A 23,671-nucleotide genomic window follows, 5' to 3' on the forward strand; every position below is an offset into this window, starting at 1 on the left:
TAATACACCATTTGTAATAGGGCATGTTTTTTTTATGTGAACAACCATAGAGCGGGCGGGAGGTTGTTCTCCATATCTCCACCTCAATGTGTGGTCTGGGGTGTAAATACACGGCCTGCTGAGGCATTAGTTGTTCAGTATATCTGGAAAGGCTAACGCCAGAGAAAGGAGCTTGTGGTTGTACTAACCTGAACAGTGTGTGTTTTGTGAACCCTGTGCCTCTGAACTGTGCTGTTTTCTTTTGTTTACCCTTTGTGGCCAAGAAAGGCCTGTTTGATTTGATGGCCGTTACAGTGGTTGACTGAATTGCTATGGACTTTGTAGGGCCCTTAGTTAAGTCCGCCAGGGGTCACCAATACATCCTGGTGGTGCTGGACTATGCAACAACACGGTACCCTGAGGCGGTACCACTGAGAAACTCCTGTGCCCGGAGTATAGCGCGATAACTAGTCTATATCTTCTCCCGAACGGGCCTGCCAAAGGAGATCTTGACGAACCAAGGAACTCCTTTCATGTCGAAAGTGATGAGGGAGCTGTGTAAGGTTCTGAAGATTACCCAACTCAGGACGTCTGTCTACCATCCGCAGACAGATGGCCTAGTAGAGAGGTTCAACAAGACCTTGAAGTCTGTGCTTAAGAAGGTCGTGGAGAAGGATGGCCATGACTGCAATTGCCTACTGCCGTACCTGCAGTTCTCCATTAGGCAGGTTCCCCAGGCCTCTACGGGGTTCCCCCCTTAAAGTTGCTTTATGTACAGCCCCTCGGGGACTATTGGACATTGCGAAAGAGACCTGGGAAGCTGAGGTAACACCCCACCCGAGCGTCATCGAGCATGTGGCCCAAATGCAAGACTGGATCGCGATGGTGATGCCACTTGTAAGGGAAAGCCTCCTTCAAGCACAAGAGGCCCAGGCAAGGGTCTACAATTGGTCGACGAGACTGAGACAGTTTAGCCCTGGAGACCGGGTGTTGGTATTGATCCCCACGGTGAAGAGTAAATTCCTGCCCAAGTGGCAAAGGCCATATGAGGTGGTCGAAAAGTTGAGTGACGTCAACTACAAGGTCCACCAACCAGGATGAAGAAAGCCGTATCAGGTGTACCACATTAACCTGTTCAAACCTTGGTGAGACAGGGAGCCGGTGTAAGCTACATGCCTGGGGGCCCATCCTGAAGCCCGAGTCATGGATGTCACAGTGGCAGAGACACTGTCACCGGTTATAGGAAGTTTCGCCCCCAGCAGTTCGCCCCCAACAATTTGCCCCCAGCAGTTCGTCCCCAGGTACATTTAGCCCCCGCACATTTCGCCCCGATCATTTCGCCCCCAGGAAGATTCGCCCCCGCACGTTTTGCCCCCGGACCAGGGCGAACTGGAGGCGATATGCGCGGGGGTGAAATGTGCAGGGGCAAAACATCCTGGGAGCCAAATGCTGGGGACGAAATGTGCGGGGGCGAAATGTACCCGGGGCGAATTGCTGGGGGCGAACTGCTGGGGGCGAAACATCCAATTCCCCTGTCACCGGCCCAGAAGCAACAGTGCCGAGAGCTGCTTCAGTGGAACCGGGACTTGTTTTCAGAGCTGCCAGGTTGTCGAGCATGAAATCTTGACGAAGCCGAATGTGAGGGTGAATCAAAGCCCGTATCGGATTCCTGAAGCCCGCCACAAGGTGATCTCCAAAGAGGTGAGGAGAATGTTGAGCCTGGGCGTCATTGAGGAGTCAAAGAGCGGCTGGTCCAGCCCTATTGTCCTGGTGCCGAAGCCGGATGGAGAATGGCCGTTCTGTAATGACTACAGGAACCTGAATGAGGTGTCGAAGTTCGACGCGTATCCAATGCCCCACGTCGATGAGCTCATTGAGAGGTTAGGGACAACAAAATACATTTTCTAACAAAGAAACTTTGGGGCCACATGTGGCCCGTGGGCCACGCTTTGCCTAGGTCTGATCTAGAGGTTCATTCCTAGCCAAGAGAGGTATTCCCAGAAGAGAATATGCTCATTAAAGAAATGAGTAAATTCACTTTCTTTCCGCTTATAGTAGGGCATGTTGTGTATCAAAATTCATCATACCAATTGTGTATCCCTGTGTGACATTTTTCTTATTGACTACTACATGCAGCACCTTGATTGCGGTTTCTAATGCATGCAGTTGTAGGAGCATTTAATATAACTACTTTGCTAGAAGAAAATAATAGAATCATGGAAAAAATGCATAAAAATGAAATTTTTCTGGTTCAATTTACTTTTTTTTCTCTGTTTTCAGTGAAGAACAGTAGTTGTGATGATTTAATAGTTTATTGCCACCCCCAATTGTTACATTGCTTTTAACTGCCCTTGAAAATGATTTGCAGAGCTGGAATCCAAAATTAGAGAGGGCGCTAAGTGAAATATAGAATTTGTCAGTTACTTTTTCATGTTCATACTGTCCTCTCTTAAGCACGGTAAACTGGCCAAATTACCAAATTATAGAATAGTGGCTACAGAGCTGAATAAAGTAAAGTTTTATATTTTTTTCATTTCTCATCTCTGTTGCAGAGATATTGGCTAGTAAAGTTGATATTCTAACATTCAATAAGACAAAGGTGGCATTAGCAGGGAGTCTTGTCTGGGGACGTTTACTTTTTCTTCTGCATGAGGTTGCCCAATCATAAGCAAGAGGCGTCATTCAGGGGAATATAGAATATGCCGGCTTTTCGGACATGTAATGACACACAACCCTGCTCTTCTCACTGATCTTATTGCCAGCACAAACTGTGATTACTAGCAAGGGAGGGGAGCAGTGTCAGACTGAAGAACATTGGGCCCACCAGAGGATTTGATTCTGGGGGCCCACCTTTCTCCGCCACTCAAGAGCCCCATAGCAGCAGCAAGGTTTGCACTATGAACTCTCCAGAAGGAGAAGCCAGGGCCCACCGGAGGATTCTCCGTTTCTCTGGTGTGCCAGTCCAACCCTGGAGGGGAGTACAGCAGAACTGTGTATCATTACAAACACCTGTGCATCTGCTGCTCTCATCCCACAGCACTGTCAGTGTGGGGGGATTTGTGGGGCAGAGCTGACAACTCCATAGGATAACAGCTATAGATACCAAGGTGTTTGTAATGACACACAGCTCTGCTCTTCTTCCCTCGTTCACAATCAAAGTAGCTATAGGAGTGAGATCATTGAGGAGAGCAGAGCACTTCTTGCAGCTCTCATCTCAGGGCACTCAATGTAGTAGGAGAGGGTGTAGAACAGAGCTGTGTGTCCTTAAAAACACCTTTGCAGCTCTCTTATCACAGCGCTATCAGCTCTACTCTCCCTCCTCCCACAATGAATGCTTTGAGAGATGCGAGAAACATTTGTAATGACACATAGCTCTACTTTGCTCCATTCTCCCTCTTATAATCACAGGTGAGATAAGTGAGGAAAGCAGGACTCTGTGTGAGACATGTAATGATGTAATGACACAGAGAAAGCCAGGTTTGACATTCCCGGGAGGCGTGTTCTTCCTCCCTGCATGAGGTCTCTTGCTTATAATTGGTCAACAGCATGCAGGGGAAAAATTAAACACCCTCAGTGCAGTGAAGAATCTTTCCTAATGCCCCCTTAACTTGGTGGAAATTATCATAGATACTTTACAAGCTAATATCTCTGCAACAAAAATAAGAAATTAAAAAATAAAAACATTTAATTCAACTCTGCAGTCGCTATTCCATAATGTGACCAGTTTTGTATGGTCAATCTGGTGAATGGTCTTCTTTACCCTCTTCTGTGATCTCAGTAATTATGTATGCTCTCTGGTTAGCGTTTCAGGAGGAGAACTCTTTGATTTCCTTGCTCAGAAAGAGTCATTAAGTGAAGAAGAGGCTACCAGGTTCATCAAACAGATTCTAGAAGGCGTCAATTACCTGCACACCCGCAAAATTGCACACTTTGACTTAAAGGTAAAATCACCTACTAAATATTATAAATATTGTATGAGGTTACTGTTTGCACTTCACCATATCACTACAATAATTTTTGCCATGTTTGCATAATGCAGTTATTGTATATATTATTTTAGCCAAAAAGGAGAAGCAGCAAAAGGATTGTCCAGAGTTAGAAAAACATGTCTCCTTTATTCTAAAATCAATGCCACACCTGTCTACCTGTGTGCCTGTGTATGGCAATGCAATCAGGACGATCCTTTCATTCTTGGGTTGATAAGCCAACACCAGAAATTTATGCCATTTGCTTACTCCCTTCATACTTCTGAGAACACATGCACACTCTGTCAAACCCAGTGCACATATGTATGTGTTGGTCGGGAGGAATAGTTATTGGTTGACGGCTAACTAAGGAGTATGGCTAACCTAATTCTTATACCCTTATATTCTTATTCAGCCAGAAAACATTATGCTGTTGGATAAAACAATTGCTGTACCCCATATAAAGCTCATCGACTTTGGCTTGGCACATAAAATTGAAGATGGGGTAGAATTTAAGAATATTTTTGGCACACCAGAATTTGTAGGTATGTATGATCAGTAATATATGGGTTTTTTCATTCATTTAGATTATATTTAAGTTTTACAAACAAAATCCTATTCACTTTACTACAGCGTGTGCTCAAAGGGGTATTTTTAAGTTTGGAAGTTATCCTATATTCATTGGATATGGGATATCTAGGGGTTCAACTGCTGGGATCCCCAAGAACCAGGACTCTGAAGAAACCTGGGTAAATGGAGTGGTGGTTGATCATCTGTACTGGTGCTCCATTCATTTTTATGGGAGTGCCGAAGACCAGTCGAGGGCTGTGCTTGGCTAATTCCAGCTGTCCTATTAAGAATGAATGGACCAGTAGTATGCATGATCAATCTCCGCTCCATTTACAATTTTTCCCGTCCTCGATATTGATGGGGTTCCAGTAGTTGGACACCTAGCAATTGGGAAGTTATCCCCTTTCCCATGGGTAACAGATAACTTCCAAACTTGAAAATATCACTTTAAGTTTCCAGAGAGACCAGATGTCTACCTTCTAGAATTGTGATTGAGTAGTCTAGATGAGGCTATTCTTATCTACCTGCTGGTTTTATATATGCACGTGCATCGGCCATTTTTATGGCTTCCACATAAAGAATTGGAGAGAGCCATGCATATGTGTCCCAAGGTTGAGATCCGCGCCTATCAGGTACTTGTGGCATATGCTGACGGATTCACCCTCAATGTTTGTAATCAAAATAACATTTTACCTGAAAGAATGGAAACAGAGGAAAAAAATGTAAAGGAAAGACTTCTATTACGTTGTGTGAACATTGCCAATACTTGATCTATGGTGACATAGTATGGGGTTCTGCCACTTCATTAATCTTATAAGCTAAGAGGTTGTGGTACATGTTAGCCCATTGGACCCCAGTCAACACCTGCAATGTTACAGATAAGGATATTAATAAAAAAAATGGGACAATCAAACAAGAGAGACAGTCACTCAATGCGCCAGGATTGTGAAGGTAGAATCTAAATATGTCCTCAGTGCTTATTTCTGCCATGTAGAACAGGATGTTTCTTGCGTTCTAGAATCAATTGCTCTTTTAATATGGCACTCAGGTCATTTTATACATTTACATTTCAGCACCTGAAATCGTGAACTATGAACCACTTGGCCTGGCTGTAGATATGTGGTAGGTTTTCTCTACATAATTAAATATATCAGATAACTCCAAACGGGCCTTGGCTTAATACTAAGGGTAACGTTTCTCTGTTTCAGGAGCATTGGTGTAATCACATACATACTGTGAGTATTACATGTTACGTACTAATAATTTCTAGACAAATGCAGTATTACTGACCAAATATCAAAGAATCGGTGACTACATTGTATGGCACAGGAGATCAGAAAGAAAGCCAATTTTAAGGGTTCATGGTTACACCAGTGCTGACACATCCTTAGCTGAGGGCAAGTGTCGCCCTTTGCTGTCAGTGACATCTAGCAGGCAGCCTCAGCCCCTTAACTTATTGGCAGACAGGAAACAAGAGACAATATACTAAAATTCTGCTTCCTGACTGTGCAAATCAGAGCATCCTGGACTGTCTGGTTTATGATAGCACCTGATGGAAGGTCCCCCAGTGTCAAGATAGCAGCAGATCAGCAACTAAAGCCAGCAGCTGGTAGGACCGATAGCCTGGAGGTATCTGCCGCACACTGTAAAGACCACCCGGCCTGCTGATCCATTTATTATAGTGATGATAGATGCAGGGGGTCAGCTTACTGGGCAATTGCAGTATTGGGGTTGTGCCATTTACAGACACCTCACATCCAGTAAAATTGCAGTATGTGACTCAGAACTTTCTTTAGATCTTATTTTTGATACACAGAAGTGGCTTATTCATGTCCATTTATAATGCAAACCTCAAATGCTTTCACGTCACATGGATTATTATATTATACTGCTTCCTGATAAAATAATGGAACTCTCATTTAACCAAAAGAAATGTAGACAAGAAGTTTTCTTCTTTTTAAAGTTACAGCCATATAAATATATACGAAGACTGGCTGTGAGGACTTGATCTTTATTTTTCTTTACATGTTACAACAAAAAGTAAATGTAGATAGTTGTAGATAGACAGACAAACAGACAGATAGATATGTAAATTTGAAGCCACAGAAGAAGTAGAGTTTAAGGGGTGATCAACCTCCAAGGTATATACCAAACCTATTCCAATAACTAAAAAAAAAAGTTTGAGAAAACCACGCTTTGCATAGTTTGTTGGAGTGCTTCTGCCCTTTCTTTTTTTATAACGTGTTGGACAATATGGCCTCAATTTATCACGCAATTTCGCCAGAATTTTGGGATAGATTGCTTTGAAAAGTTACAAAATGTTGGCTCAACTTAGAGGTGCACAAAAATGTTGACATTTTTTGGTGTTTTCTTGCCAGTTTCTTCCAGCTATGCCTTAATGGCTGGAGCTTGGATGCTTCGGGGGCATAATGCCATGTCTCGTCTAATTCATGACAAGCTGTGGTGTTCCTTACGCCAGAAATCTTACGTCAGGGACTGGTGTAAGATTTCTGGTGAGGCGCACAGAGGCATACGCCGCTCGTAAGATGCTTGTGTTTCATAAAGAGGCATGCACCTCCAGGAGGCTTTGCATCTGTTATTAAAGAAGTTGTCCACTACTTTTTAAGAGTCCCCCAATGTATTAACCCTGTGATTATAAGACGATTTGTAATTACCTTGCTTTGTCTTTATTGCCTGTGAGCGGCGCTATCCTTGGCTGCTCACAGGCACCACGTGACCCCGGCTGACATCACGTCAAGTGAGGCGAGACATCAGTGACTCGGTCCCCGCGGTGGATGCTGGGTTGTGGATGGGGTTACCCTGTCAGACACAGCATCCACCACATGCTTTTTCAATGAATGAGGAGAGGGAGAGCGTGCGGTGGATGCCGGGTGTGACACGCGGGGTAACCCTGTCCACAGCCCAGCATCCACCGTGGAACGGCGAAGAGAGAGAGCCCCGGCTGCAGCTGGAACTTGACGTGAAATCAGCGGATGTCAGAGCCGGCTGCAGCTGGGGGCACATGATGCCTGTGAGCAGCCAGTGATAGCGCCGCTCACAGGCAATAAAGACACAGCAAAAAGTCTTATAATCAAAGGGTTAATACATTGGGGGACTCTTAAAAAGTAGTAGACAACTCCTTTCAGTATTTTTGCTGGTGCTCAATTGCATCTTTTTAGATAGATGTACAGTATGCAAACATTGAATATATGAAATCTGGACTGCATTACTGCTATTTAGAATATACATACAGTACAGACCAAAAGTTTGGAATTAACACATGTGGAATTATATACTTAACAAAAAAGTGTGAAACAACTGAAAATATGTCTTATATTCTAGGTTCTTCAAAGTAGCCACCTTTTGCTTTGATGACTGCTTTGCACACTCTTGGCATTCTCTTGATGAGCTTCAAGAGGTAGTTACCGGAAATGGTTTTCACTTCACAGTCGTGCCCTGTCAGGTTTAATAAGTGGGATTTCTTGCCTTATAAATGGGGTTGGGACCATCAGTTGCGTTGTGCAGAAGTCAGGTGGATACACAGCTGATAGTCCTACTGAATAGACTGTTAGAATTTGTATTATGGCAAGAAAAAAAAGCAGCTAAGTAAAGAAAAACAAGTGGCCATCATTACTTTATGAAATGAAAGTCAGTCAGTCCGAAAAATTGGGAAAACTTTGAAAGTGTCCCCAAGTGCAGCTGCAAAAACCATCAAGCGCTACAAAGAAACTGGCTCAGATGAGGACCGCCCCAGGAAAGGAAGACCAAGAGTCACCTCTGCTTCTGAGGATAACTTTATTCGAGTCACTAGCCTCAGAAATCGCAGGTTAACAGCAGCTCAGATTAGAGACCAGGTCAATGCCACACAGAGTTCTAGCAGCAGACACATCTCTTCAACAACTGTTAAGAGGAGACTTTGTGCAGCAGGCCTTCATGGTAAAATAGCTGCTAGGAAACCACTGCTAAGGACAAGCAACAAGCAGAAGAGACTTGTTTGGGCTAAAGAACACAAGGAATGGATATTAGACCAGTGGAAATCTATGCTTTGGTCTGATGAGTCCAAATTTGAGATCTTTGGTTCCAACCACCGTGTCTTTGTGAGACGCAGAAAAGGTGAACGGATGGACTCTACATGCCTGGTTCCCACCGTGAAGCATGGAGGAGGAGGTGTGATGGTGTGGGGGTGTTTTGCTGGTGACACTGTTGGGGATTTATTCAAAATTGAAGGCATACTGAACCAGCATGGCTACCACAGCATCTTGCAGCGGCATGCTATTCCATGCGGTTTGCGTTTAGTGGACCATCATTTATTTTTCAACAGGACAATGACCCCAAACACACCTCCAGGCTGTGTAAGGGCTATTTGACCAAGAAGGAGAGTGATGGGGTGCTACGCCAGATGACCTGGCCTCCACAGTCACCAGACCTGAACCCAATCGAGATGGTTTGGGGTGAGCTGGACCGCAGAGTGAAGGCAAAAGGGCCAACAAGTGCTAAGCATCTCTGGGAACTCCTTCAAGATTGTTGGAAGACCATTTCCGGTGACTACCTCTTGAAGCTCATCAAGAGAATGCAAGAGTGTGCAAAGCAGTCATCAAACCAAAAGGTGGCTACTTTGAAGAACATAGAATGTAAGACATATTTTCAGTTGTTTCACACTTTTTTGTTAAGTATATAATTCCACATGTGTTTATTCATAGTTTTGATGCCTTCAGTGTGAATGTACAATTTTCATAGTCATGAAAATACAGAAAAATCTTTAAATGAGAAGGTGTGTCCAAACTTTTGGTCTGTACTGTATATATATAAAATAGAGTGTAAAGATTTGTAGCTGATATAAGACTCCAATACTAGGAGATTACCGTATACATTGAAGGAATACAAGTCCTTTTTAGTAGTTTTAATCATTCATGACCACTTTTAATGAAAACTAATAAAAGTTATATTTTAGCAGTTCTCTTAAACAAGGACTTTTTACTTTTCAGGTAATATATTGTTTTGAATATTTAGTCTCTAAGGGGGTGCTAGCTCATTGATGTGGTAACTCAGTCAAATATGGAGGCAGTCACTACCTCCGACAGTATTCTACAAAAAACTGACCAGCACCTCAGAACAGAATAAGGCATGTGTGAACAGGTGCAAGCTGCTATAACTGCATAATATACAGATAGATAGATAGATAGATAGATAGAAAGAACAGAGCAGTTTGGTCTATTACACACCATTAGTTGCTGTCCATTACTATTTATTTTCAGTGTAATCTTTCTATTATTCAGGCTAAGTGGAGCATCCCCGTTCTTGGGAGAGAACAAACAGGAGACTCTTTCCAACATTACGGCCGTTAACTACGAGTTTGATGAGGAGTTCTTCAGTCACACCAGTGATTTGGCTAAAGGCTTTATCAGGAAGCTGCTTGTGAAGGACACAAGGTGACAAGTAAATGCTGACAAAACATGTTCATGTAAAGTTTTAGTCAAGTGATCTTTGAATTGTGGAAATGTGAAAATGGGCACGATTTTCTAAGAAGAAGGTTTTTAATTTTAGTCTGATTTTATACAACATCTTCAGACCCAAAAAGAGTAAGTCCAATACCAAATGTGCGCTATCTATCATCACTCATCATTGGTGGGGCCAACTAAATCCTTGGGGGGGGGGGGAATAGCTATTTAGCACTCATTACAATTTATTATTAGAAAAGCCACATGAAATATATGCTTCGTGGAGACAATTATTTTCTCCTTAAAAGCCTTGAAGAACAATAGGAATATGTACCATAAAATGAACAAGGGAAAATATAATTATCCAGCTAATTAGCAATCTACATTGGGTGAAAGTGTTTTCCTCACATACATTCCTAGATTGTAAGCATTGTTTTCCCATTTATGGAAGAAGCAAATCATAATTGTAGCAAAGTACAGTATTCACGAATATCTGAAGTATAATGGACATATGGATCTCTTCAGATATGTCACGCTGTTTCCATCACATAAGCAACTCTTTGAGATTTCCTTACGACTTAAACAAGAAATTCAGCAAATGGATTCAAAATGTTCCATATAAACATTTTACCCAACTTTAGTTTTGGAGTATGAAATTGCTGGCAGAGAATGTAAACGGTCACTGTTATAAAGTGGTACGTTATCTTATCTTACAGTGCTGTCATCTCTCACCCTTCCCCCACACTTACCGCCATGAGATGAGATCTGGAAATGTTTGTAATGGTACATAACTCAGCTATGCTATATCTCTACACAGTAGCTGCAGAGATCAGTGAGGAGAGGAAGGCATGTTCTTTTCTCCCCTGCATGACTCTGGCTTATGATTGATCAACCTCATGGAAGAGAAGACTTACCCACCCCCAGAGACAAATTTCTGGTAACACCAAATTGAACTTTACATAAATTATGACCTAAACTTTACAAGCTAATATCTCTGCAACAGAGAGGAGAATTTAATGAGAACCTGTCAGGATGATTTTGTAATGAAAAGTCAAGATATGGATGTAATGGTGCTGTAATACTGATTAAATTGATATCTTTGATTAAGATATCTGCTTTGTTGTTCTTGTTTAATCACCATTTAATTTGTTCTGCTACTTAGATTTCGGTGCACAGAGGCCGGACTGTGCCTGGGTCTTCTCCTCCCTGTCTGTGATTTCCCAGCCCCTCTGCCTGCACTCTGGTCTTTCATTGACAGGTCGCTGTTTTTTCAATGATTTTCCCCCTTTGTTTGAAATCTCCTCTTTAAGCTTCAGAGGCAGGTGGAAGGTCAGAAAATCACAGTCAGAAAGGAGTAGACCCAGTGCACAGTCCAGCCCCTCTGCACCAAAATCTAATTAGCAGAAAACTTCAAATGCTGATTAAAGAAGAACCATAAAGTGGATTTCTTCATCAAAAGTATATATTTAATCAGTGTTACAGCGCCATTACAGCCATGTATTTGCTTTACATTACAAAATTGTGCTGTTAGGTTCTCTTTAAATAATAAAAACTGCGTTTTACTCAGCTCTGCAGCGACTCCAATCCATGATGTGGCTTATTTCACATGCTCAAACTGGTGGAAGGTTCTCTATAAGTAATCCAGTAATAGACCAAAATATGTGGACTTTTAATAAAAAAAATATTAGAGATTTAAATTATTTTTAACATGTGAAAGGAAGAAAAGGAAAGAGAAAGGAAAGGAAAAGTAAAGGGGAAGGTTCTCACTCCCAGTAATTCCCTGCAGCTCTTATTTTGGCATTTACTTAGTCTCCATTGATCTCAGATTGCCGAAAATGAGGAAAATGAATATGGCTCCTTTTATTATTTTTAAGCAATTGAAAAAAAATTATTATTTATATTCCCTCGAACATCCATTTAAATTTAAGGGTTCACACCTCAGTGTTTTAATACACAATCTGTATTCGTATTTTTTCAGGAAGCGTCTTACTATCCAGGAAGCTCTTTCACATCCCTGGATAACAGTGAGTACAACAATCTTCTTTTCCTTGCATGAGAGTGATGTGTTGCATATAAGATAGGGGTTGCCCACCATTAAGATAATTTTTTTTACATTAATGCAGGTATTTTGGCCTACAAATCATTTTTGCAATTGGTTTTCATGAAAAATGTTTGCATTGTTTGGCTATTACAGGCTGTTTGTTTGCTTATTCACTGCTCTCTGATGTGGTCTGTAGTCATAAATCAGCTGAGAGGAGCTCAGAAAAAGACAAAGCGTTACACACTCTCCTGCCAGACTTTATAGAATGAGCTCACTGATGGATTCTCGGGGGGGGGGGGGGGGGGGGGTATTAAATCAAAAACATTTTTATTGAGAAAAATTTTACATCTGACAAAATGGTTTATAAAAATAATCACATTATACAATCCCAAGAAATTGAGTACAATTTTGTATCAACCATTGTTTATGACAAGAATCTCCCCCCTCATCTCCTCTCCCTCCCAACCTTCCCTGTCATCTACTGTATCTGAACTCACATTTTAATATTATAACGGATCCAATATATAGACAACAATATAAACATGAGAACCATACAGTAAGGTGTATCATATCTGAAAAATTAGGTTGCTTTTAAAGGAGAAGTAAGTTACATATGACATCTCTTGCCAGTACCTCCGACACTTCTGCTGGACATTTAATCCATGCCTCCGCTGTTTACCAAATTTCGCAATGGCTCCCCTTTTGATTTATATATTTTTTTCCATCTGAATAGTGGTATTTAAACAGGTCACATCCTCTTCCACTGATGGAGCAATTCTTGCCAACCATTGTTTAGCTAGGATTCTCAGTTTTTTAACGAAACCCAATTGCAAAAAAAATATTTTTAGCTTAAAAATATATGAATTTAAGAAGTAAAAGAAAATTATCCACAAAGATGTACTGTATCTGATGGATCTTCGATTTTCAGTTTTGCAATTATGTATGGCACCTACTTATATTTATGAAGTAATCTTATGAATCTGGAGAATTCAATATTTAGCATATTTAGGCGGTATAGCCTAAAAATACTAGTGATTAACTCTATTAACAGACCGATACTAATTTCATTGGGTCCCTGTTTTGCTGTGCTGAATTTTGTGTCTGTGGAAGCCTCACTTTCTTACACCCTGACCAAAAGAAGTGGACTATTGACTGACCAGGAGTGAAAAGCATGGCCTGATGTCCAATATTTTATCCTTGAAATTATCTGTGGATCCCTTACCTGGCATGAACTTGTTCAACCCAATTTTGAGAAACAGTTATAGATATGTTCTCGTATTAATGTCTCCTTTTTACCTAAAGACACATCAGTCCAAAGAAGAGAACAAAATTCATGATACCAAGAGAACAGCCATGCGAAAACTGAAGGCTAAGAGATTAAAGGAATATACCATGAAGTCTCATTCCAGCATGCCCCCCAACAACACATATGTTAATTTTGAGCGATTTGCACAAGTAGTGGAAGACTTGACTAGTGCGGAACAAACATTCAGCTCTTTGGCTACAAACTATGATTCTCTACAAGAAGATGTAGAAGCTCTGATATCTATCTATAATGAAAAGGAGGCTTGGTATAAAGAAGAGAATGAGAATGTGAGGCACAGCCTCTCCCAACTCCGATATGAAAGTCGTAAAGTGGAGTCCATGAAGAAAAACCTTAATCATGACATTCGCTTTGTAGAATCCAACGTAGGAAATGTTGCTGTAAGGTACGCTGATCTGGAGTCTCGATATGAATCTCTAAGCAAAGAAATTACGGAAGACCTTAAAATGATTCAAGACTTGGTGGGTGGACTTCAAGAAGGAAATGTGGGTTATGAATGTGGAAACTTTGGTGCTGTATTCAACAGAGATATAAGTGAGTCCTTCATGACTCTTCTGAATGGATCATGCAGTGAAGATCTTTTCGAACGACTAAATCTCAAAAACACAGACTCTAGGTTTTAGTAGGCCTTGTGATGAATGTGTAATGTATTTATATGTGGAAATATCGGTATAGTCATGATATGTTCCCTTGTAGATGTATAATAATCTATTGTTCACAAAGCAGAATCTATTTTCTTTATATTTATTACAAGAGAATATCCTATGTGCCAAGAATAATATCTTGATACTTGTAATAAGGGCAGCACACTGTACTTCTGCAGTAACTATTAGCCAGGGGCGTACATACTATTGGTTCAACCGGTGCAGCCATTACATAGTTACATAGTTACATAGTTTATAAGGCCGAAAAAAGACAAGCGTCCATCCAGTTCAGCCTATTTCTTGTGCACTGCAGCTATTCCGCAGCGTTGATCCAGGGGAAGGCAACAAAACACCATGCGGTATAGGCCAATTTACATCATTGAGGAAAAATTCACTTCCCGACACCAATCTGGCAGTCAGATTAAATCCCTGGATTAATTAACTAAGCATAAAATGTAATTTTATTGTTCTCAAGAAAGGCGTCCATGCCTCTCTTGAACTCTTTAAGTGAGTTGGACATCACCACTTCCTCTCCCAGAGAGTTCCAGAGTCTCACGGCTCTGACCGTAAAGAATCCCCTTCTATGCTGGTGCAGGAACCTCCTTTCCTCCAGACACATAGTGTGCCCCCTCGTCTTTGTCACCATCCTTGGTATAAACAGGTCATGGGAGAGATCTCTGTACTGCCCCCTGATGTATTTATACATGTTTATGAGGTCTCCCCTAAGCCTTCTCTTTTCCAATGTAAATAGGCCTAATTTTGACAACCTCTCTGGATATTCTAGTCCCTCCATTCCCTTTATTACCTTAGTCGCCCTCCTTTGTACCCTCTCTAGCTCCAATATGTCTTTCCTGAGCACCGGAGCCCAGAACTGTGCACAATATTCTAAGTGCGGCCTTACCAGCGCTTTATACAGAGGAAGAACAATGTTCTCATCATATGCCCCTATTCCTCTTCTGATGCATGCCATGACTCTATTAGCCTTCGCAGCTGCTGCCTGACACTGGGCACTCCACTTTAATTTGCTATTAACCAAGACGCCCAGGTCCTTCTCCATATCAGATTTCCCCAACGGTTTCCCATTTAATATGCATGGGTGACTGCTGTTTTTCTTTCCCATGTGCATGACCTTACATTTATCGGCATTGAACCCCATTTGCCATTTTTTGGCCCAACTCCCCAATGTATCTAAATCCTCCTGTAGCTGTGCCCTATCCTCATCTGTATTAACTACTTTACAAAGTTTAGTATCATCTGCAAATATTGCTATTTTACTATGCAACCCTTCCACTAGATCATTTATAAATATATTAAATAATATAGGGCCCAAGACAGACCCTTGAGGCACCCCGCTAGTAACCCTGACACACCCTGAGCTTACTCCATTGATAACCATCCTCTGCTTTCTATCACTCAGCCAGCTATTTACCCACTTGCACACATTATCCCCCAGACCAAGCATTCTCATTTTATATACCAACCTTTTGTGTGGCACGGTATCAAACGCTTTGGAGAAGTCAAGGTATACAACATCCACTGACTCTGCCCGGTCCAGCTGTGAGCTCACCTCCTCGTAGAAGGCGATCAGGTTTGTTTGGCAGGAGCGATCCCTCATGAATCCATGTTGATATGGAGTTAGACAGTTATTATCATTAAGATATTCTACAATAGCATCTCTAAGAAATCCTTCAAACAATTTACCCACAACAGACGTTAAGCTGACTGGTCTATAGTTCCCAGGGTCACTTTTAGACCCCTTTTTGAATATTGGTACCACATTTGCTTGGCGCCAGTCTAGTGGGACAGTCCCTGTCCATAAAGAGTGCTTGAATATAAGATACAGCGGCCTGTCTATCACATTACTTAATTCTTTTAGTACCCGGGGGTGTATGTCATCTGGGCCTGGTGACTTGTCTATTTTGATATTATTTAGGCGTTTCTGAACTTCCTCCTGGGTTAGGTGGGTGATATTTAGCGGAGGGTTTACTTTATCACTCTGCATTTCTTCCGATAAATTGTTTTCTTTTGTGAAAACAGTGGAGAAGAAGCTATTGAGTAGGTTTGCTTTACCCTCATCGCCCTCTATGATTTTACCCAGGTTATTTTTCAATGGGCCAACTCCATCAGTTTTAATCCTTTTACTGTTTATATAGTTAAAGAACAGTTTGGGATTCGTTTTACTTTCCTTGGCAATTAGTCTCTCTGTCTCCTCATTTGCTATTCTTATTTGTTTCTTACAGATTTTGTTTTTTTCCCTATAAGATATTAGCGCTTCCTCGCTGTCTTCTTGTTTAAGTTTACCGAAAGCCCTTTTTTTATTTTTCATTGCCCTCTTGACTTCCTTATTTAGCCACATTGGCTTCCTCCTATTCCTAGCCCTTTTATTCCCATAAGGTATGTACCTTCTACAGTGACTATGTAGGACTGTTTTGAAAATGTCCCATTTTCTATCCGTGCTCCTATTACTAAAGATACTATCCCAGTCTATAAGGTGAAGGGCATCTCTTAGCTGATCAAACTTTGCCCTCCTGAAGTTCAGTGTTTTTGTGACTCCCTTGCTGGGCACCCTACTGAAGCACATGTAGAATTGTATAATGTTGTGGTCACTATTTCCCAGGTGCCCCCCGACCTGCACCTCAGTTATTCTGTCTGGCCTGTTAGTTAATATTAAGTCTAAAAGGGCCGTCCCTCTAGTTGGTTCCTGCACAAGTTGTGACAAATAATTGTCTTTGATAATTGACAGAAACCTGTTTCCTTTCTGAGATCTACAGCTTTCGGTTTCCCAGTCTATATCGGGGTAGTTGAAGTCCCCCATAATAATCACCTCGTTATTTTTTGCTACTTCGTCTATTTGTCTCATTAATAGACTTTCCGTGGCTTCTGCTATATTTGGTGGTTTATAACAGACTCCTATGATAATTTTATTATTGTTTTTTGCCCCATGTATCTCCACCCATAAGGACTCGACCTCCTCATTTCCCTCCCATACATCCTCCCGTATTGTAGGCTTTAGACACGTCTTTACATATAGACAGACTCCACCCCCTTTCCGATTTCTTTGATCCCTTCTAAACAGACTGTAACCCTGTAAGTTAACTGCCCAGTCATAGCTTTCATCTAACCATGTCTCGGTTATTCCCACTATGTCATAGTTACCTGTAGATATTTCTGCTTCCAGTTCATCCATCTTGTTTGTCAGGCTCCTGGCATTTGCTAGCACGCAGTTTACACGATTTTGTTTTGTTCCAATCTTCTCCCTGTGGATTGTATTAGAAATTTTCTTACCTCCCTTCCAAGTATCTTGTCTTGGACCTTCTCTGTCGCACTTCATATCTTTCATTAGTATGTTCTCTGGTTGCATGTTCGTGTCCGGCGTTTTTCTTCCCATCCCCTCTTCTTCTAGTTTAACGCCCTCCTGATGAGTGTTGCGAGTCTCCTGGCGAATGTGTGTTTCCCGGGTTTGTTGAGGTGTAGTCCGTCTCTGGCAAGGAGTCCATCATAGAGGTAATTCACACCGTGGTCCAGGAATCCAAATCCTTGTTTCCTCTTGGGCCCATTGAGGGGCCCAAGAGGAAAAGGGGCCAAATTCCACCTCCAAAGCAGTAGACAGCTTCTGCCACAAATGCATTATTGGAAAACAAAGGGCCCATATATTGTTCTTGCATAGGGCTCTCTTCTGTCTGTGTCCGCTCATGCTGTTAGGGTATTTCTAAACAGGATGATAAAATGTGTTTCACTGCAAATTCTGAATGTTTTTACATGCATATTTTGTTAAAGATTTCACACTATGCATTGCAACGAGGAAGAATGCAGTTAGAATCCCCCAAGAATTAGCATTCTGAACATTTAAAATTCATACTCCATGTCAATTTCTGTGTGGATATTGTCTCATCCCTTTTGTTGCTACTGTAATATGCTATAAATTTTCTCACCTCACATCTAGATGGAAACTCTGCAGTATTACTGCTGTGTGTGAATGTAGCCTTAGTCCAATTTTCCATCTTCTAGCACAGTCAGCCTAAATAGATCCACTGATTACTCTATATGTAGGTAATAAAATATTGACTTTACTACATGGTGCACATAGTCAATACCAGGACCAAGCATTGTAAAGTACATTATAATTATTTTCAATTCCTGTGTATCCATTTTTTAAGAAGAACTGAAAAGTAATCAAGAAAGCTGATAGAAATTAAGCTTTCTACTGTTATTGGGCTCTATATTTATTCAATATTAATAGCAGAGATCGAGCACTGTAAATGTTAGGGGTCAATTCCAGAATTCCAGGAGCTGAGCTATGTAGAATTTTTAGCCACTAGGTATGATGTACAATACAAAGTTATATTGTGGTACTGTGTTAGCCAGAAAAATTGATGTAAATACTTTTATGTCCAAAAATGACAAAAGAATTCTCGGAGTGATACCTTTATTGGCTAACCAGAAAAAAATATATATATGCAAACTTTCAGAGCACAGAGGCTCCTTCTTCAGGCAATATTAAATTAGTTTTTTTTTTGTTGCAAGTGGAGATGCCATGGGATTATTTCATTATCTGGAGGTGTGAATTGTGTCCATGTAGTGAGTCATAAATCCAGGTGTTAGGTTGAGTCCTGTTGATAAGGAATTGAACAGCCATATCAATTTAAATTCCCAGATTTTTCTCTCCCTGCTGTCCTTGAAGTGACCTTCATTATCTCCAGATAATTAAACATTCCCAAGGCATCTCCACTTGCAACAAAAAAAAATGATTTGATCTCCTTGACTTATCAGTAGGAGGTATCACCCCCCTCCACCTCATGAACAAATGTCGTTGCTGTAACATCTCTTAAATGTTGTGCCTTGTGTATTATGAATTCATTTGTAATATTGCCTGAAGAAGGAGCCTCTGTGCTCTGAAAGCTTGCATATATATATTTTTTCTGGTTAGTCAATAAAGGTATCACTCCGAGAATACTTTTGTCATTTTTGGACATAAAAGTATTTACATAGCCACTAGGTAGAAAAGCATTCCTAGGAATCTGTAGAATACAACCCAAAAAGGTACAGTCCTGCTCATAGTTATTGGCACCCATGAAGTTTAAGTACATAATGTGGACTATCTCCTGAAAAAAGTAAATCAAGTGAAACATTTTTTTTGTATAGAGCACACTTGTTAAATACAAATGATAAGCAATAATTTAAAACAAGAAACAATAGGAGGGAAAAATATAAAAACCTAAAGTTTGCTGTGTACATTAATTTAGTATGTAGTAATTTAGTAATTTGACTCGCCTGTGGTAAATCACAAAAGAGATTCACCTGTGATTAATTGTTGGTGCCCATGTCACATGAATTATCCAATGAATGATGACTTCAGTGTTTTAAAATAGAGCTTTTTGGCAATGCAAAGCAACAGTTTGCTTACAGACGGCACAATGAAGCTTATAAGGAAAAGAACACCTTACCAACAGTTAAGCAAGGTGGAAGATCCATAATCCTGTGGGGTTGCTTTGCTGCATCTGGTACTGGAGGCCTTGACCATATCACAGGAATCATGAAATCAGAGAATTATCAAAAGATTTTAGAGCGTAATGTCCTATCCAGTGTAAGAAAACTTGGTTTAAGTCGAAGATCATGGGTCCTCCAGCAAGACAGTGACCCAAAGCACACATCCAAAAGTACACAGGAATTGTTGAAAAAGAAAAAATGGACTATTGTAAAATGGCAAGCAACAAGTCTTGACCTCAATCCCATTGAAAATCTTTGGGGTGAGCTGAAATCTGCCATTGGGAAAAAGAACCCTGCAAACTTACAAGAGCTTGAACAAACTGCAAAGGAAGAGTGGAAGAAAATTCCAGCTGAGAAGTGCAAGAAGCTTATAGATGGCTACAAGAAATGTTTGGAGGCTGTCAACAGTGCCAAAGGGTGTGCAACCAATTATTAAATGGGGGTGCCTTTATTGCTGCACTTGCTGTTTATTTAGTTTTTTCTTTGAAATTTCAACATGGAGTTGAAAAACAATGTTTTATTGTTGTATTACTTTGGACCACAAACTACAAAATCCTGAGGATATAACTTTGGTACATTTCCATTTATTTCTGAAGATATTGTACAGTCTATGAAAAAAATGAAGTGGTGCCAATAATGGTGAGCAAGACTTTAAGTGTCAGCAGTAAAATTCTAAGCATATTACCTATCTATCTTCTGTCCTCTGGCACTTTTATTTTATGAGCAATTTGTCTATAAGAGATGATGGATCCTGAAAGCACCAAGTACTCCCACTAAGTTTTTTATAAATTAAATGTGTACAGTACAGACCAAAAGTTTGGACACACCTTCTCAAGAGTGTGCAAAGCAGTCATCAAAGCAAAAGGTGGCTACTTTGAAGAACCTAGAATATAAAACATATTTTCAGTTGTTTCACACTTTTTTGTTAAGTATATAATTCCACATGTGTTAATTCATAGTTTTGATGCCTTCAGTGTGAATGTACAATTTTCAAAGTCATGAAAATACAGAAAAATCTTTAATTGAGAATGTGTGTCCAAACTTTTGGTCTGTACTGTATATGTGCATGTAATGTGGTGAAAGTGTATTAATATGCTCGCCTACTGCCACTTTCTCTGGCAGTTTCTCAGTGCTGTTCTCCTCTTCTTCTCAGTGATGTCACCCCTCTGCAGACTTTCCAGGTCATACTGCGCTCTGTATGACCCAGAAGTGACTTTTTACCATGTAAGTCCATTGAGCATCAGAATGAGGCTCCATAGGCTTTCATTGTAAAACAGACGCTGGAACCTAGAGTGAGTTGGAGAGTCTAAAACGTGGTGACGTCACTGAGAAGAGGAGGAGAACGGCACTGGTCACCGAAGAGAGCAGCAGTAGGTGAGTATATTTACACATACACACTACATTACATGCACAGATACACGCATTTAATGTATAAAAAACTTAGTGGGAGTGCTTCTTTATTAGCATAAAAATATACACTCTTCAGCATTGTAATTGCAACAACAACAAGCAAAAGTCATGGAATTATGGAAATCACAGGATCTAGTCACATGTTAATGATATGCAATCAATGAAAAAATAGAAACAAACATTTCAAAACATCTCAATTTATTCAGTATTGAGTATGTTCACCAGGAGCAGAAGTACACTCACTTACATCTATGATGCTATTAATGGTAGGCTGAGTATTGTTCTGCTACTCCTGTGTGGCCTAAACAAACTACTATGGCCTGTAGCGTCTCCCATTGAGCACATCTGGGACGTCATTGGTCATTGGTCGGCAGATGCAAAGGGAGTTGCCAGCAGTGGATCTTGACGATTTGTGTGCCAAAGTACATTCAGCGTGGCAGAACATTCCTCAGACATCCACTAATAACCTCATTGATAGCACGCCAAGGTGTGTAAGTGAGTGTATTTCTGTGCGTGTGGCGTTCATAATTGATACTGAATAAATCCAGATGTTTTCAAAACTTTGTTTCCATTTTGTCATCATATGCATATCATTAACATGTCTATCCATCCTGTGATTTTCTGTAATTATGTGACTTTCTTCTTGGCAGTGCAATTACAATGTTGAGGAGTATATATTCAATTATATCATAGAGAGTAATTTTAGAATGGTATTTAACTTGGTTCTGTGGTGCAGAAGTAAGTTGACATAATGGTAAGGTATTTTTACGTAGATTGATGCACCCTCACCGATAGCTTTTTTTTTGCTACTCTAGTTGGTAAATTTAATGACATGTGAAATGTCTGACTGCACATCCTCGTTATTGTTGACTCAGCTATAGGGAAAGTCCTTGTTATATAGTGATTACATATATGGAGTTCCTGTACTATATGTATGAACATTTCTTGACAATTGCTATATCAGACAGGACAGGGCTTTAATCTGAATTTCACTCCATATTATTTATCACCAGGTACTGATGATGAATGAAGTTGTTACTTGTGGAATGAGCTTGCCGTTTTGCACTGGTTTTAGAGTAAATTGTGGAAATTACAATAAATACTTTTAATGTACTCCTGCATCTTTTTACAACACTACATTTCTGTATGTTAAAGGGGTTGTCTCACGATATGCCATAAATGTCTGATACATGCGAGTTCCCACTTCTTGGACCTGCAACTATCTTCAGAACAGGATTCCCCGTACCCCAATTAAGGCCAGCATTTGACCACCATTGTTTGATTCATTGGCATCACACGCTTCTGCTTTTCATTAATTGCTATAGGAATTCCACATACAGCCGAGCAAATACTCTTGTCTGTGGAACATGTGAATCTTTTGTAATTTTCTGTATTTGCTTATTCCATTAGTGCTGATCATGGAGCACATACCCAACCACCTCTTCATGTCCAATAAGTAAAGGTTTAGGATACTCGTTAGACAAACTTGTCCTAATCCACAAATTTTTGCATAGAGGGATACGCTATGTTGGTTTTCAACGTGCCCTATCCTTTCTTTCTAGAAGAGATAGGCCATTCACCTTCAATAGCTGTCCAAACATTAACTTTTCCTAATAAGGAGCATTGTATCTCCCCTGTGAACAAAAATATTCTGTATGGAAATTAAACATGACCAGTTGTCAGGATTTCTGTTGCCCTTCTACGGTTTGACCACTAGTGGCTGCTATTGTTCACTTTAATATTGTGCTGCAGTTTCACTCCTTACCAATGGCGGCTGCTGTTGTGTTCTTCAATTTCCCCTCCCAAGATGGCGGACTCTGAATCTATGGAATCCATCTTGTTTCCTGTTTGGGCCTACTTAAAGTCGCATGGATCTCTCACTCATAGCTTGAGTATTGTGTATAGCTGTTAGCCTAGTTTCAGTCTCCAGCTTTTGAGCATTCTTACCCAGACTGTTTTATTAATCTATGGATTGTTTCCCTCCTGTTACGGTACTGGCGTAGTACTGCTGGAAACCAGTGGCCGAAGAGGCACAAGAAGGAACATCAAGCGGTAGTAAAAGTTCTTGGGGACAGCCCACATGGGCTGGGCTGTGGGCTGTCCCCAGCCCTTCACAATTTTATGAAAATCCCACTTATGCGATAACTTCTCTCCAGATGATTGCAGATGTTCGAGATTGCCGCCATATTTTCCATCGGGATTTTACCTTTCCATAGATAGTAAGCATGGCACAGCTGTTGTCAGTTATCTGTTATGGATTTGTGGCTCATAGGAAGGGATTACAGTTATGAAAAATTATGCATCTTCTTAGCCCTATTAGCCCCGGCGCTGAAAATGTATGTGTTATCAATATCGAATTTCGACAAATTTCAATATTCCTTATTTTCTTTCAGAGACATCTAGTCTAGGCTGGCTATTGTAAATATAACTCCTGCAGGAAACCACATGTCACCTGAATCCAACATGCATTTCTTGTGGACAAAAAGGCTTCCACTGCTCTGTTTACGTGTAAACACCTACCCCTATTGTTGTCTGAATAGATCTTTTATCTAATTACCTGTCCATTCTAAATCTCATTCTTTCTCACTAAAGTCATCTTCTTTCAGTTGTCTGGGCATCAAAAAGACTTCATGCATTTTAATTAGGGTGGTTTACTTCCCTATGTACACTGCTACTTTACAAAAAGGCAGCTTTGGATTGCTAGCTCTTGTCTCCTTACTGAAAATGAGTGTGAAGGGAAAAAGGAGGGAGGGGGAGAGGGACTGTGGCTGCAGAGCTGCTAATATTTTCTATGGCACATATTTTCTTTGACA

General features: G+C 40.7%; 1 protein-coding gene across 3 annotated transcripts in view; it reads left to right on the plus strand.

Annotated features, from left to right (window-relative positions):
- The window catches only part of DAPK2 (death associated protein kinase 2), a 100,811-nt gene that overhangs the window by 52,753 nt on the left and 24,387 nt on the right, over positions 1-23,671 (plus strand). The window contains exons 4-10 of one of the 3 annotated variants that reach the window (XM_073652693.1): positions 3,782-3,920; positions 4,360-4,489; positions 5,588-5,636; positions 5,723-5,749; positions 9,791-9,943; positions 11,931-11,976; positions 13,296-14,073. In XM_073652693.1, coding sequence (XP_073508794.1) covers positions 3,782-3,920; positions 4,360-4,489; positions 5,588-5,636; positions 5,723-5,749; positions 9,791-9,943; positions 11,931-11,976; positions 13,296-13,940 — 1,189 coding nt within the window. In that variant the 3' untranslated portion in view covers positions 13,941-14,073. Of the gene's footprint in view, positions 1-3,781; positions 3,921-4,359; positions 4,490-5,587; positions 5,637-5,722; positions 5,750-9,790; positions 9,944-11,930; positions 11,977-13,295; positions 14,084-23,671 lie in introns of those variants that run through there. The other 2 variants (XM_073652695.1, XM_073652696.1) reach the window with 2 other exon arrangements.

The sequence above is a fragment of the Phyllobates terribilis genome, unplaced genomic scaffold, assembly GCF_046119375.1.
Source record: "Phyllobates terribilis strain yellow unplaced genomic scaffold, ASM4611937v1 Scaffold_11__3_contigs__length_659146591, whole genome shotgun sequence".
Classification (NCBI taxonomy): Eukaryota; Metazoa; Chordata; class Amphibia; order Anura; family Dendrobatidae; genus Phyllobates; species Phyllobates terribilis.